Source organism: Lolium perenne, chromosome 1 (assembly GCF_019359855.2).
Source record: "Lolium perenne isolate Kyuss_39 chromosome 1, Kyuss_2.0, whole genome shotgun sequence".
Classification (NCBI taxonomy): Eukaryota; Viridiplantae; Streptophyta; class Magnoliopsida; order Poales; family Poaceae; genus Lolium; species Lolium perenne.
In genome coordinates this window covers 80,521,443-80,536,954 of record NC_067244.2, presented here as the reverse complement: position 1 = coordinate 80,536,954, position 15,512 = coordinate 80,521,443, and the positions used below count along the sequence as shown (strand labels likewise).

General features: G+C 40.3%; 2 protein-coding genes across 7 annotated transcripts; both read left to right on the top strand.

The window, feature by feature from the left end:
• Positions 1 to 219: 219 nt before the first annotated feature.
• Positions 220 to 6,813, top strand: LOC127294426 (inositol-tetrakisphosphate 1-kinase 1). 6 transcript variants are annotated; one of them, XM_051324260.2, is made up of 11 exons: positions 220 to 712; positions 2,490 to 2,571; positions 3,488 to 3,520; positions 3,776 to 3,896; positions 4,594 to 4,686; positions 5,238 to 5,357; positions 5,449 to 5,625; positions 6,010 to 6,065; positions 6,142 to 6,226; positions 6,331 to 6,348; positions 6,453 to 6,813. In XM_051324260.2, exons 1-10 carry the CDS (start codon positions 525 to 527, stop codon positions 6,339 to 6,341), a joined length of 966 nt encoding a protein of 321 aa, XP_051180220.1. In that variant the 5' UTR covers positions 220 to 524; the 3' UTR covers positions 6,342 to 6,348; positions 6,453 to 6,813. The 6 variants fall into 6 exon arrangements, 5 of the variants coding, with proteins under 5 accessions (XP_051180220.1, XP_051180217.1, XP_051180213.1 ...); XM_051324257.2 differs by having other exon boundaries at positions 6,296 to 6,348; XR_007846628.2 differs by having other exon boundaries at positions 6,142 to 6,348.
• A 3,039-nt stretch (positions 6,814 to 9,852) lies between these two features.
• Positions 9,853 to 13,311, top strand: LOC127294422 (tRNA (guanine(26)-N(2))-dimethyltransferase). The gene is made up of 6 exons (XM_051324230.2): positions 9,853 to 10,531; positions 11,164 to 11,364; positions 11,459 to 11,561; positions 11,870 to 12,073; positions 12,201 to 12,263; positions 12,879 to 13,311. Exons 1-6 carry the CDS (start codon positions 9,933 to 9,935, stop codon positions 12,984 to 12,986), a joined length of 1,278 nt encoding a protein of 425 aa, XP_051180190.1. The 5' UTR covers positions 9,853 to 9,932; the 3' UTR covers positions 12,987 to 13,311.
• Positions 13,312 to 15,512: the final 2,201 nt, after the last annotated feature.

The following is a 15,512-nucleotide window of genomic DNA, read 5'->3' as shown; positions in this document are numbered from 1 at the left end:
ATTCTGAACCCGATACTATAAAAAACTTCCTAAAGTATATTTTATATATTTTACTAGCGTCACAAAATATAATATTTTTAGTATATATTTGAGAAAGGAGAAAATATAAATTTAATACTCCGTATTATACTTTTCAATTTATATATAGCTGTGAATAAACCTGAGTACCGGTGGAATATGCTAAGCCTGCGGCATGGAATACTGATCCGGTGATCCCCTTCATCGCCTACAAATACCCTCCCGCTTGCGCTCGCGTCACTCCTTCTCTCCCACTCGCCTCCTCGCCATTAAAGACACAAATCTCTGTCTAGAAACAAAAGCAAAAAAGAAAAATTTCGTGCTACAAAATTCCTTTTCTTCTCAAATCAAGCATATATGTTCCTTCCAAACATTTTCGTCCCCGAATTCCTCCGCCGCAGCTGCCCCCAGTGATTCCGGACTTCTTTCCTAAATTTTCGGAGATCTCCTTTTCGCGAGTCATTCGTCACCATTCTTCGGGCGGGCTAGGGTTAGGGTTTGCGAGTATGAGGGTGAACGAGGAGGGGTGGGACGAGGAGGAGGGGGTGGTGGTGACCTCAGCTACGCCTACGCCGGTAGCGCTATCTCCGCCGCCCGTTGCCTCATCGGGGCTGCAGCGGCTTGTGGTTGGGTACGCGCTAACCAAGAAGAAGGTCAAGAGCTTCTTGCAGCCCAAGCTCCTTGCGCTCGCCAGGTAAAACCGAACACAAGCGACTCTCTTCTGATACCGTGTCAAAGCTGGAATCTTTTGTGGTCCTCCCAGGGATTTGATTCGGGAGGATTTTTTGATATTTTTCTATGCATGTATGTGTTTTTCTGAACCAAACAAAAGAGAAGAGTTGCTTTCGACAAACACATCACGTGCCTCAGTTTCATGAAATGACTACTGATGACAAAAATATTGTTTCAGGTTTCATCAATGTCAATCCTTTCCTTGAATTAAGCTTCACAATGAAATAATGAAGTAGAGTATGTTAACCTGACTAGACTTGATGCACGCTGTATCAACAAAAAACAGAAGGGATCTAGAAGAAATTAAAAATTGACATCTTTTGTCAGCATAATGTATTTCTCTCTGCAATTCATTGAAGTACCATCGATTGACTGTTGAAAGGATCAATGCCATTTATCTTAATGCTTTCTACTTAGTTTGAATATCTGAAATGAGCTTCATGTTGGATATTTTGCTGCCAGATCGATTCGTTCTCAGCATTCTACGCTTACTTGAGATTTGTTGCGAAGTTTTTTTTTTGTGAGTAATTCACCTGGTTTGGTATAATCATTGACAACAGTTACCCATTCGAAGGTTCATTCCTGTTTCAGTAATAATTGTTAAGTACTGTTCTTTTCTGTCCTTTCTAGCTAGTACATAACTACAATGTTGACACCAGCTATCCATTCAACTGTTCATTCTTGTTTCAGTAATAATTGTCAAGTACTTGTTTTCCTTTCTATCTAGTACATAATGGCAATGTTATCACGCTGGCAGTAAATTAATTTTATTATCCTACCTAAATGAAGGGATAATATGCAGGACCTTGATTTGTGAGGATATGAGAAGTGTAATAGGACCTATCTGGAAAATCCGAACTGTGGTAAACTCACTTGGTACTTCAAACCACAAGTTACCTCATGGACGCGTAAAGAGAATGGAATAATTGTACCATAGAAATGGAATTATTGTATAATAATAAAACTCAAGGTCGCAAAGGCCAATTCTACCAATATAACAATCAATTAGTCAATCTTCTAGTATTATTCAATATGATTGGCAACCATCTTATTTATTCATTCTTTGTTGCTTGCCTGGAGAGTCCAGGTTTTGTCAGTACTGTTGGTGTATTTTTCAAGTCTCAAAGGAAAAATATCAAAGCCTTTTTCCCAAGCAAGTTGGGGTAGGCTAGATATGAAACCCAACGGAAACATAAGGAAACAAAAAACAAGGAGAGAAAAAAAAAGAACAAGTAAACTAAGATTCTGGCACATGGATCGCTGGTTTCCATGCAGTCCTACCAAGTGCCAAATCTCTAGGGACATTCCAGTCCCTCAAGTCTCTTTTTGTCGCCTATGCCCATGTCAAACTTTCAGTCAAGTCTTAAAGGAAGAAATGAAAAATAGAAGATGCCTAAAATATGCAACACATGGTCAGTATAAATCTTAATGATTATTTATAGCAAAGTCTGTGCATATTATTGTAGTGGTGTGACCAGTAGTTATAGATTTTAGTTGATTCAAGCCATTCCTTGAAAATCATGTCCTGTATTAAGAGTATTGCTCATGGTACGCTGAGAAAATTTTCAGTTGTATTCTCCAAGTTGTTTGCGACTTCACTGAAAGCTTGAAGCTGTTTGAGATGATTTCATTTCGTTGTTTGTAAAATAATACTGCTATTCTTATCTGGAGCAGTACATGTTCACCAGATGTCTCCGTGTCAATTTTATGAGTTCTCCTCTTACTTATTTTTTCTCCAGGAAGAAGGGAATTCATTTTCTATCAATTGATGAGACTTGTCCTCTCTCGGAACAAGGCCCATTTGACATTATTTTGCACAAGGTCAGCGATGTCTTCCCTGTCTTCTACTAATAAAATATTTGATAATGCTATTGCAGATGTCCCATATAGTGGGTATATTTAGTCAAACAGCCACTGTCATATGGCCATGTGGGTGGGTCACACATCTGCTATATTTAATGACCATGTGGCATGGTTGCTGCAGTTGGCATTCAACCAAGGTGGCATCTAAAGCACTGGGCAAGCTATTGTAGTTAAGCATGCAACCAAGGCCAAGCGGATACGTCTTAGATACCAAGCCCCGTATATTTAGAGCATCCGGCTGCAACCATGCACAAAGACGGTAGAGCGTTGACATAAGTTTCATTTTCAAAGTGGGGCGTTCGTGGTGTCAGCCATGGCCGCCACCTAATAGCTTAGGACGAGCTGGTCTTTGAGGGAGAGGGGGATCTCATGTGGGTGGTTCACTCATGTAGTAGACCCAGCTGACCCTAGCTGACTTCAGTTACTGATATAACCCCAGTTATATTTAAGTTGCACATAATACGTCAATTAAGAATTAGAAACCCATTAGAAATAAGATATCCGTTAGCTTGGGTCTTAAGCGAATTGGAGATGAGAAATTTAGTTTGTTACCCAGTTTGGGTTATTAGGCCTCTATGTAGAGGACCCCTTGAGATGAATGATTAGGCAAGAAGAATTACAATCTCTCCTCTCTTCTGACCTGCAATCCCTAATCTACCCCCTCTCCTCGATCAGTTCTTCCACCCCGACCATCCTTCTGGTAGTATTTATCTCATTAACAGTCACATTCTTATCTTAAGATTTCACATACTTATCTTCTAAGAAAATAATTGAGCATCTTACATCTCGTTTCCAAAACGTTTGTCAGTATATTTCGGTGCTTCTTAAGATTTTCTTTGTTTCTGATTGAGTTTGTTGCTTTTTTTTTTCTCAGTGTACTAACAAGGAGTGGCAGCAAGTTCTGGAGGTAGGTCCTGAACACCAAAGCAAAATCTTCTGATAAGCAATGGTTAAATTGCAAAATGTAGCTGCTGGCATCTTCCATATATACTTCTTCTGTTTGCAACATTGTCACATAGTACTATAATTAGTTAGAACCCTGTTTGCAGGTATCATCACTTGTTATAATACTTAGATGTTGATTGTTCTAAATGTACAGGAATCCCCCTTTATTTTAATTATTTTCCTGTTTATCTTCTGAACTTCTTTCATGGTCTTAAAGGATTATCGTGAAGAGCACCCCGAAGTAACTGTCCTTGACCCACCAAGTGCTATCCAACATCTGCACAATCGCCAGTCGATGCTCCAAGAAGTTGCTGATTTGAACCTGTCCAACAGCTATGGTAATTTTACTAAATATATTTAATACTGGTTACAGGGGTCAGCGCCTTGTCACATGGTGGCTCATGGCAACATACAATTAGGATCAGCAGGCTTGTTCATTTCAGCTCAGATTCGTTAAGACTGCCTAGGATCAGATAAAGTTTGTTTCCTTTTTGTTAGATATGGTCTGCTGGCTTTGCTCTTTATACAAAGGATCCACATCGATTAGGAGAAGGAAAGTAAGGGGATTTTGTCCCCACAAGCGTCAGGGGGTCTTGGTTTCTGTAGTCTTCAGAATTTACGAACACAAACTGGTGTTTGACTTGTCAAATTATGTTATAGGTTTTGCATTTTCTTAATAGTTGTCACTCCCCCTGTAAGTTAGCCTTGTACCCAGAAGATCACATTGTAGTTTGTAATTTTGATCCCAAAAAGAGCTATTGCTCAGAGTTTCGGAAAGAAAAGACCCTCTCTCTAAATAATTTGACATTACATTGTTTGCTAATTTTTAAATCAAGTTAGCAACCATTAGTAAATTAATTTTAAACTATGTTTCTATTTGGAACCTTGAACAAAAAAATCAGGTAGGAGCGCTACTTCCTAAGAGGTTCAAAATATTTTTGTATCATGATGAACATGTGGTAATTTTGTCTAAATACTGGCATGGGAAATGTCTAGCTTTTCTGTTGATTATTTTTTTGTTTTCAACTACTGCAGGTGAGGTCTGTGCTCCCAGACAACTAGTCATCATGAAAGATCCATCTTCCATACCAGCTGCAGTTGCCAAGGCTGGACTAACCTTGCCCTTGGGTGAGTTTTTTGCTCTTTTAATTATAAGGCTACTGATGAAAAGGAGACCTAGGTTCTTTTATCCTGTTGTAGCTTGTTCTAGATTTTTGTTATTTTCTAATTATACTACCTTACATTTAGAATTTTGACCGTTATCATGTGAGATAAATGAATTTTATCAATGCATGTTAACCAAAGGCACATGTAGTTTTTAATACCTTTTGCATGGATCCTCTAGATTTTCAGGGGTTTCGTCAGAGGCATGTAGATTTTTTTGCAGCTTATGTTGAATTGTTGCTATTTACTAGTGACATGAGGATGCATGTGATGCTACTGCTGGGTTTGAGTGTGATGGTATTTCGTTACATTTGCTTTGTTATTAAGTTTGACTACAGTTTAGGGTCATGTTTTATAATCTCATGAATTGCCCCATGTTTAACTTTCGGCTGCCTACTTAATTTCCGTTTGAGCTTACTATTTATAATACATGTATTTGTTTCTCAGGCATTATACTTTAAATCTCGAAAATATACTGAGTAAAAGACTGGCTTGTTTCTGATGTCTTTTTACAGTTGCCAAACCTTTGGTTGTTGATGGAACATCGAAATCTCATCAACTATCTCTTGCGTATGTGGATACATCTCTGTCAATGCTTGATCCTCCTCTGGTTCTCCAGGAATTTGTGAACCATGGTGATCTTTTAAGCCTTGTTATGTACTTTTAGATCTATCCTGAAACTTCCCACCAAATAGTGGATGTCCAGGTCTGACTTTGTCAATACAGGTGGAATCTTATTTAAGGTATACATTGTTGGTGAAACAATACGGGTTGTACGCCGGTTTTCTCTTCCTGATGTTAACGACTATGACATGGAGAACAATGAGGGGATCTTTCGATTCCCAAGAGTTTCCTGTGCAACAAATAATGCAGAAGATGCAGACATTGACCCTTGTATTGCTGGTGAGGCTCTTTGCTGGTGCATTAATTAATTCCCCCTTTTGGTTTAAACTGTGTATCTAGCTCGCAGGTTTAGCTTCTTTGCTGGCGTCTCCCTTTTGGTTTAAACTGTGCATCTAGCTCGCAGGCAAAGCTTCTTTGCTGGTGTCCCCATTTTGGTTTAAATTAGTGCATCTAGCTTGCTTTGTGCAACATCAGCTTCTCTTTGTTTTTGTGCTATTGGATTGAACCCTCTGTATGGTACACTTTTGGTGATAGCTATTTACATATGTCATTTTTTAAAGATCTCTAATGCCGAAGTTATTCAGAAGCACATTATAGATTTCCTCTCTATTTTTCTTGTTAATCATTTATGTTACTGAATAACTTAATGCTATCACGTGACAGAACTTCCTCCAAGACCACTTTTAGAAAAACTGGGCAAGGAACTTCGGCGTCGACTGGTACGAGTAAATTTCATTGTCTGTTTAACCATATGCAATTCTATAATCTCTTTTTAACTGACTGGCAAAATTTCAGGGTCTTAGACTGTTTAACTTAGACATGATTCGAGAGCATGGTAGAAAGGATCGCTACTATGTAATTGACATTAACTATTTCCCTGGTGAGTCACTCTTCTACTCTTGTTTCAACCTCTATTGTATTTGCTAATACTCCACTTCTTGCGCTTAAGTTATTGCATAAGCTGCTTTCATTGTTTACACGCAGCGTTATTCTAGGTTCAAGGTAATACTGCACTTCCTCAATGGCCAATGTTTTGCTTGTAGTCTCTGATTTAACACTATGTTGCTACCTGTTTTTCTCTAATTGTCCCAGTTCAAACTCCGCAGGATATGGTAAAATGCCAGGCTATGAGCATGTATTCACCGACTTTTTCCTAGGCCTTGTGCAAAGCAAGTACAAGAGGCGTTTAAGCGGAAGCTGAAGTGTAGGGATATAGGGAAGGTTCCTATCCAAGGTCCAGAAAATTAACAGAACAGAGTCTATGTACTGGCAGCTTAGATAGATTTACTCTTCTGTAGATAACAAGGGGATATTAGTTTGCTTCAGGAAAGACACAGGCTAAATTGAGAGGAAAACGAAATTGTACGGTTGCCCTGTGACCAACTTGTTTAAAACAATTTACGTGCCGACATGACTATGACCAAAAAATAAAATAAAAATTGTTGCTGCATGGCTGATTTTGAGGTATTACTGGAGCAAGTGTAGCAGCAGCCGAGAAAAGGTCTCAGGAGAAGCTACTAATAAGGCCTTGTATGGAACAAATAAAAAAAACATAGATGTGTAAGAGAGAACTAATGATCTCCCAACCATTTGTAAGAAAAAATATTAGCTGTGGAATGCGCCCCCATGTTGCGTACAAACTCCATGTGAGGTAGACATTGGTCCCATTTCTTTAAATTCTTTAGAACTTCTCTTAGAGGTCGTTTGGTATCCATCATTTGAGCCTGGAATCCTGGAATTCATTTTAAAATTTCATAGGTGGGCTGTTTGGTTGCCACAGAATTGGACCATCATTTCATTTAGGAAATCCAGCAAAATGATGCCATGTGTAATCACAATTCCGAGCTGAAACCTATCATTCACAATTCCTGTGGCAACCAAACAAATTCAATATTGAATTCTACTGTCATTTACAATTCTTCTGGCAACCAAACAAGTGTCCATTTCCGGAATTACAATGTAAATGAAATGAATACATGTATTCATTTTAAAATGCTACAAATGAAATGAAAACCTTGCTTCCAAACCACTTCTTAGCATCATGGCCATCATCATTGGTATATATCACAACATCTTTTGGCCACCAAGAATGTCGTCATGTTTCCAGAAATCTCATGAGTGCATACAATTATTTGTCATAAACAAAACAGTTGAGAGTTGAGCTTCTCGCTAAAGTATGAGGATCAAGTTCAATTTCAAGAGTGACCAAAGTTTGGTAGTGCGAGCAATGGTGCTGATGTCAACTTAGCATTAGCTCCGAGAAGGCCTTCACTTGTGTGTTGCGCCACTTAAAGGGAACTTATTTCTTTGTTAGCTCGTTCATTGGGGTAACAATGGTGTCGAAGTCCTTCACAAATTGACAAAAGAAACTAGCAAGGCCAAAAACCTTTCGCACTGGGCTTCAAATTCCATGTGTACAAACTCCATGTGAGGTAGACATTTGGTTCCATTTCTTCAAATTCTTCTTTAGAACTTCTCTTAGCATCATGGACAACATGTGTTTCACAATTTCAGTCTGTCCATCATTTGTCTCACATGACCAAAAGAGAAGCATCATTTGTGTCACATGACCAAAAGAGAAGTACCGTTCCAAGCTTGACCCAAATATTTTCCAAAAATAGTTCAAGAACTTGGTGTCGCGATTTGACACTAGTAGAAAACATGTCTTTCGTTAGGTTCCTTTAATCCTGGCCATGTCCTGGATCGGAACTAAATGCCTGGCCACGTCGGTCCGAATTGGCCCAAGCCTATGACACCCATTGGTCCCGATTCGTTAGGAACCTTTAGTCCCAGTCTGAGATACAAACCTATACCAACCGGGACTGCAGGTCAACCATTTAGTCCCGGTTCGTTTTACCAACCCGGACTAAAGGTTGTTTAGCTTTTTTTTTGGCTCCTCATGCACCTCCACCTCCCCTGTGGATCGCCTTTTTCAGCTCTGCAAAAATATAAAAAAAATGACAGATTTTTTTAAAATATTTTTTTTTGAGATTCCTTTATGCTACGGAACCTACTATTAGGGAAAATTAATAAATTTGAATTTTGACTTTTTTGCAAGAAAAGTTTAGAAAAAGGTAAAATGGCATTAACTTTTGCATACGACGTCGAAAAAAGGCGTATAATATATCAAAATGATCCTGGGGAAAAAGTAATCCAAATTCACAAGGATTTACCCGGTTAGGCAATTTTTAGATTCTCAAAATTCCAAATGAAAATATGAAAGCACGAAGATTTTAATTTTTGCCAGAAATTCAGGATTTCATATTTTTTAAAATTTTAAATTAATATTTGCATCCTGCATAAAGATTACCATTACTTAACCACAAAGTTAGCCAATATTTAGATTTTCAAATTTACAGGTTTGGTAAAAAAATATTTAAAATAAAAAAATAAAAAATAATTATAATATAAATTTTAAAAGTTAATATTTATTTATTCAAGGTTATCATTACATTCATTACTTTTTTTATTAAAAGAATTATTTGGTATTCAAACAATAAAGAAGTGTCACATCGACCAACATGTTAAAATGGTTGATATGATACTAGTATCAACAACGTGCGCGCGAAGCACTTGGAAGTGGGAAAGAGAGGAACTCGACAGTTAAGCGTGCTAGTGATGGAGTAGTGGGAGGATGGGTGACCGAGCGGGAAGTTTGACCACGTGTAAGTAATTTGACTAGAGATTAAGTGTAGTTAGAGACTAAACTTGTCAAATAACAGAAATACTAGAAATTTTGAAAAAATAGAAAAAAAGAGAGAATGCAAAATAATTAGAAAAAATGGATTTTCTTTTCACGAAATAGCCTTTAGTCCCGATTGGTGTTACAAACCGGAACTAATGGTCCTTCGCCCGATGCGCGCCCGCAGTACACGTGGAGAGCAATTTGTCCCGGCTGGTAACCGGACCGAGACTAAAGAGTTCACCTTTAGTCCCGCCTGAATAGTCCCGGTTAAAGGCCTTTACGGACCGGGACTAAATGTCCTGTCTCCACTAGTGTGAAACGCTGGTGTATCACATTCTATGCAGCCGCACAATGTCCTCTCACTGAGCTACTGAAGTATGAAGCAATGGTGCAGATGTCAACTTAGCATTTAGCTCTCTGAGAAGGCCTTAAAGGAACTTATTTCTTTGTTAGCTCGTTCATTGGGGTATCAATGGTGTGGAAGTCCTTCACAAATTGACAAAAGAAACTAGCAAGGCCCAAAACCTTTCGCACTGGGCTTACATTCTGTGGCTTGTAAACATCATTACAAAGGCTAATCGGGCGTAGATTTTAAGCCTGTCTAGGTTCTGCAACTTCCTTCGGAATGGGTATGATAATGGTGTCATGCGTGACATGCCTAAGGCATGTCACCTGATCTCAGTCCGTCATTTCATCCCTCCGAAATATCGCCGCCTTCCAACACTTGCAAAACCGTCTTGTATGAGACACACTTGCATTAGTACAACACCACTCTACACTGGATCTTGATAGGAGTACCTCCAAATAGAGAACTTAACATTTACTCTGAAAATAAGGAAACCAAAACCGGGAAGCAGCTTAGGAAAAGGTGAACCCAATCCGAAGTTCCAAACGCGCTACCATGGCTTCCGCCTCCGCCACTGTCTCCATCCACCGAACTGCCTTCTCCCCTCCGTTCCAGTTCCAACCCGGTTGGCGCGCCCCCCTGCCGCTCCGCTGCACGCATTCCGAGCGCGGCGTCTCCTTCGACCCTGGGTCCGCCTTCTACCGCAGCGACAGCGCCCCGGGGCGCGACCTCGCCGTCCTCGCCGCCACCCTCCACCGCCAGCGCCGCCTCGACCCCTCGGCCCCTTTCCTATGCCTCGACGTCATGTGCGGCTCCGGCATCCGCGCGCTCCGCTACCTCGCGCAGGCCGGCGCCGATTTCGTCTGGGCCAATGACGCTTCCGACGCGCTCCGCCCCGTCGTTGTTGCCAACCTCTCTCGCTTCAAGTTGCCGCCCTCACACGGGCAAAGGAGGTGGGTGGTGTCGCACCTCGATGCCTCCCGGCTGCTCGCCGAGAGGTACCTCCGGCGCGAGTACTTCGACGTCATCGACGTGGATTCGTTCGGCAGCGAGGCCGAGTACATACGGGCGGCCTTCTTGTCGCTCAAGATTGGGGGCCTTGCGTACCTGACGTCCACCGATTGGCGTTCGGCCAGAGGGTATGGTGGCAAATGGTGAGTTCTTGATCGAACTCATTTATGCATCTCACGCATCTTATCTTGGTTCGTCATGCATTTGACTTTGTTATTGCTCAATTGTGTTAGGTTGTGTTGAAGTGCTTGTTTAGGAAACTAGTAACATTATCAATTGCTTGTTTTATATGACTGTTATGATTTCCTGGTAATTAGATTACCAACAATGAACACAAATAAAACAACTTATGTGTGGAAAGAGCACATATATAGGAGAACTTTCAATGTGGAGCGTCTTACTTATCTGTAGGCATATCTAACCTTCCAGAGCACCAACCAGCTGGCCTGTGTGCCGTGCCGGTGGGCTCAAGAGTTTAACATTCAGGGCAAGTAGTCCGCATGTGGATTTTTCTCTACGGGTTGTGGGTATGTCCCTTAACATACCCCTCCTAGCCTTGTATCTAGACTTTCTTCCCATGTAATATGAATAGGCAGAGCTCCTGCCGGGTTTTCCTGAAAAAATAAATACTACTGTCTTCGTTATAGTTTCTTCTTTTTGTACTGTAAATTGGGATAATTTTGCTTTCTATATGCTCTGGCATTATATTTTCTTCTCTATAGATGAAACCAGTTCTGTTTCTTCATATCAGCCCCATAACGTTGTTTTGTCTTAGCTCATTGTCTTCATATGGAGCATATATTCGTCCAGTGCCATATCCGAATGAGATCGGTTTGCGAATGCTTATAGGTGGTGCTGCACGTGAAGCAGCTATGTTGGGATTTCACATAAAACCGGTATTCTCTTATTATGCGTCCCATGGTCCTATTTATCGAGCAATGGTGCAATTATGCCATGGAAAAGAAGATGATATCAGGTGAACTCAGTGCGATTTTATTTCCAGATATCTTACAGTTAATTAGTAGATATAACGGAATGCCAAGTTACTGATATCCCTTCTATTCTGGCAGTAATTATTATGGTTTCATTTGTCATTGCAAGAGTTGTGGCCAGACTCAGACTTTTGGATTTGATGAACTGGGGCAGATTTCCTGTGGATGTGCAGACAGAGCAGTAGGTACATCGAATCATGCAGCGCTAGTAAATAACAATAAAATTGTCATAGTCAAACTACATGACTACTTTTTCTGTGTTATTTGTTTTACTGAAATCAATCTTAGGATTTGGGAGTCCTTTCCCTTTATATCTTTTATACCTTTTCTTGCATTGACAGAAAAGATATATGATTTGAAGCTGATCAGTCTCTTGTTTAATTTTTTTTCTTCTTCTCAGTTTCTACATAAGTCACTTCATCGGCCCATGGTTAGCGCCAGGTACTTGAGCTATTACAACAAGTTTGTGATTGTTATTTTATTTTACAGGATGCCACTTCCATCACAGTTGTAGGCCCACTATGGACAGGTCCTCTCCATGATGCCTCTTCCATCACTGAAATGCTCAACTTGGCTGTAGAATGGGGATGGGCATACACAAGTGAGAATGGCATCATCCTACAAAAACTTCTTGACACCATGATTGAGGAGAGCGACCCACGGTTGCCACCTGGATACATCAGACATGATGAGGTTTGTCTTGCAGTTACATATTTATTTATCACAATAATGTATTGGTGTTGAATTCTTTTTTTATCAAATGTACAGTACAAATACCATTGTTGACTTCAGTAATTCTAAATTTGTTATGCAATTTTAGATCGCCTGCCGAGCAAAAGTTAACTCTCCGCCACTCGGTACCTTGATCAGTTCACTGCGGAAGGTATTTAACTGTTGTATTTGTTGCATCAATGTATGAATAATTAACCACCAAAATCGTAGTAATGACTAGGGTGCAATTTTATTAAGTGAATTTGACTTCATTCAGTTCTTACATGGCAAAACTACCTCCTTAAAACAAGGCTTATATATTTAGACAAAAGGCAATGTCGTGTAAGTTTGACCAATCTTACAGACAAAAGTATAAATATGTACATTATATACTACCTCTGTCTATTTTTAGATGTTCAAAGTTTGTTTAAATTCAAATGTATCTAGACACTCTTTAGTGAATAGATACATCCGAATTTAGACGAACCTTTCGACATCTATTAATGGACGGAGGGAGTAATAAATATACCATGACAGCATATTGTACGGTGGATCTATTGATATTGATTTGCTATTCTAGAAGTTCGTATTTTTGTTTATATGATTGGTCAAATTTACAACAGGTTGACTTTTGACTAAACATATATGCCTTGTAACTGAGGGAGTAATTGTCATTTCCTTTGTAAGAACCAGTAGGTAGTTCAAGAACTTTTTATTAACCGTTTCATTATTTAGAATAAATGGATATTGACTCTTGGATATCTTATCATGATCTGAATGTGAGTAGGAAGGCTATGCTGCTTGTCGATCTCATATAGGTGCCAACGCAATCAAGACCAACTGTCCCATCAGCTCTTGCATCGAGATCGCACGGGAGATCCGAAATACGCGATGACCACCAACTATATCATCTGCTAGGCCCAGAAGATCTGTGATGTTGAACAATAAAATTGTGGCTTTGCGACGAGTAGTAATCATTCCAAGGTTCCAGGCGAACATGGATTCCAAACCGGAGGAGAGTTTCCAGTAGGTGATAATTGGAACACATGTTCTGCAGTGCCAGCAGCAAATTTTGCTCTGCGTCACTGCGTGTTTGTATCTCGTTGTCTCGCGTGCTATTATGTGAAAATTGCCACCAAGGAGCATATGTGCACTGTTGAAACAGTTTTTTTCCTTTTCGAATTCAAAGCTTTATAAATTAGTCGATAGGATTACAATCACTCCGAATAATGTCATGTAAAAATGCTACGACTAGTCTGTTCCTATTAGAACTAGCGGTTGATCCAAAGACATCTTCCATCACTATAGTAGTAGCTGCATATTCAAACCAACGAGCTTGCACTGTGATAAGCTTGACTTGATTATCACGGGCCACCAGACCTGTACATCCCTGATTATTAGCTTCAACAAAACTAGTGTCGGTATTGATTTTCAGGTGATCATGATAAGGAAGTCCTCACTTCACTTTCACTCGAGGTTTGCTTGTCTTTTTTGTGCCTGATTTTTGACAAATCAAAGGAAGTTTCAATGACCCATCGTATTGATTCCTTGATCGATCTTTGCCCTTCTCCATGGCGATGATTAGTACAATCCGTCTAGATGGCCCATGCACCACATAAAAACATACTCGCTTCGGACTTCTGTAACACCGTACCGTCTACTGAATCAGCTGCCCAAGAATTGGGATGTAGCGACGGTATCCTAGAACCGTGTGCGTTGTAGAGGCGCATCGCCCACCCTTGCATAGTGATGGTGAGGTTTATTGTGTGCGACGAGCCATTTTAGCCGTGTGTGAAGGCCTCTTCTGTAGTGTGAGAAGGAGCATAAGTACCATCATCCCTTTTCAAGGTAATAATAGTTGGTCCCTGCCCCCTCCTTTGCATTTGAGTGGAAGTAAGCGGTGTTACGATCACCCTCGTCCCTCGGCCAACCATAGAACCCTAGAACGTAGTTTAGTCATAGCTTCTTCCCTAGCTAAAAGTACAGAAATTCGGTGCATTGAATCTCTCTCCCTTGTCTTGTTGGGCCAAACCTCAACGAATTGGCCAACACCCTCTCTAGCCTATCACGCATCACTTTCAGTTGCTTCTTGATTGAACCGAACTCTCTACTCCGGTGGGTCATGTTAGTGCGAAGCAACCCAAAGCTTGATGGACATCTTCTAGATTCTGATTCCCGGCCTGCCAGCCTCCTTCGTGTCTAGTCTAAATGTTTTCAGACCTAAACTGTTTCCTGGTACTCCCTCCCCCTACCCAATCCGATCTCCTCAGTGAAATTGAGAGTGCACTGTGACTTACTTGTTTGAATATGTGTAACCCTTGTATTATTGAACAGTTCCATGAATCGGTCATCACCCAAACCGCGGTGCAATCTAACGTTAACGTTATTTTGATATTGTTGTCGTTTATCCCATGTGTGTGGAAGCCCTGCAAACCCAAATCTGTAAAAACCGAGAGTAATCAACCACCTCTCTGAATCCATCCATCATCCTCTCCTCCATATCATTACCAACAAACTTCTCTGAAGTAAACACAAGTTCATTAAAGTGTCTTGCACATAACCATGGCGTATCATACTCTCTTCAGAGAAATTTTATAAGGTCCCAACTTCTCTTCCTTTTAGCTCTAGCAGTTCACCATAAAATGCAGTAAACCTCCAATCGTCATCTCCAATATTAACATCCTGAACCATAACATCAATATAACTCCTACTGAATGATTTAAGGCTCACAATCAAATCACAATTCCAGAACAAAACCAGACCCCACGAAGACCATCACTTTTCACACCAAATGCATGATCAAAACCCAATCTTCATCTTAAATCCTGCAATTTCTGTTGAATCATCTTGGTCTCAGATGAGAAAATAAAAAATGGACGATGTAGCTCCACCAAGATGTGAATTTCTTGAAATTATCAGATCTTCCACAACCCCTACAATTCAAACTTAACATGTTCATGTTGAAACACGACGAAGGGCAGACCTTTTCCTAACAACCGAAGTTCTAGGCAGAATACTAGCCAAAGCACAGAACAAGCCTTTATCTAGATCGAGACTTGCAAGCCAGCTAGAACGAGCGGATAACACTCCTGCACCACAACCAATTCGCTCCTCAACGAGCACAAATGGCTACTATGAAAACTCACCACCAGATGGGTTCGAGGGAGGAGAGAAACCTTTGTTGGGGACTAAAACCTGTGTTGGCTAGCAACGCTCGGGAGAAACGTACCTCCACCTGCAGCGGCGGAGGTCAAAACCTACATCGCCTGTCATCGCCATAGGCGAGAAAACAACGTTTCACATGGAGTGTTGCTTCCTCTAATGATCCACAAAACATATTATATTGTTGATTTTACACACAAACAAACCTAATTTTTTCATAAGTACATGGTCCTGTCCTACATGTACATGTAAATTTCGT

Coding starts and splice junctions, on each gene's coding strand:
- LOC127294426 (XM_051324238.2), top strand. CDS start 525: ATGAGGGTGAACGAGGAGGGGTGGGACGAGGAGGAGGGGGTGGTGGTG. Junction 5,358..5,448: donor CCAGGAATTTGTGAACCATG/GTGATCTTTTAA, acceptor TTGTCAATACAG/GTGGAATCTTATTTAAGGTA. Junction 6,227..6,452: donor TGACATTAACTATTTCCCTG/GTGAGTCACTCT, acceptor CAAACTCCGCAG/GATATGGTAAAATGCCAGGC.
- LOC127294422 (XM_051324230.2), top strand. CDS start 9,933: ATGGCTTCCGCCTCCGCCACTGTCTCCATCCACCGAACTGCCTTCTCC. Junction 10,532..11,163: donor AGAGGGTATGGTGGCAAATG/GTGAGTTCTTGA, acceptor GTTTTGTCTTAG/CTCATTGTCTTCATATGGAG. Junction 12,264..12,878: donor TGATCAGTTCACTGCGGAAG/GTATTTAACTGT, acceptor GAATGTGAGTAG/GAAGGCTATGCTGCTTGTCG.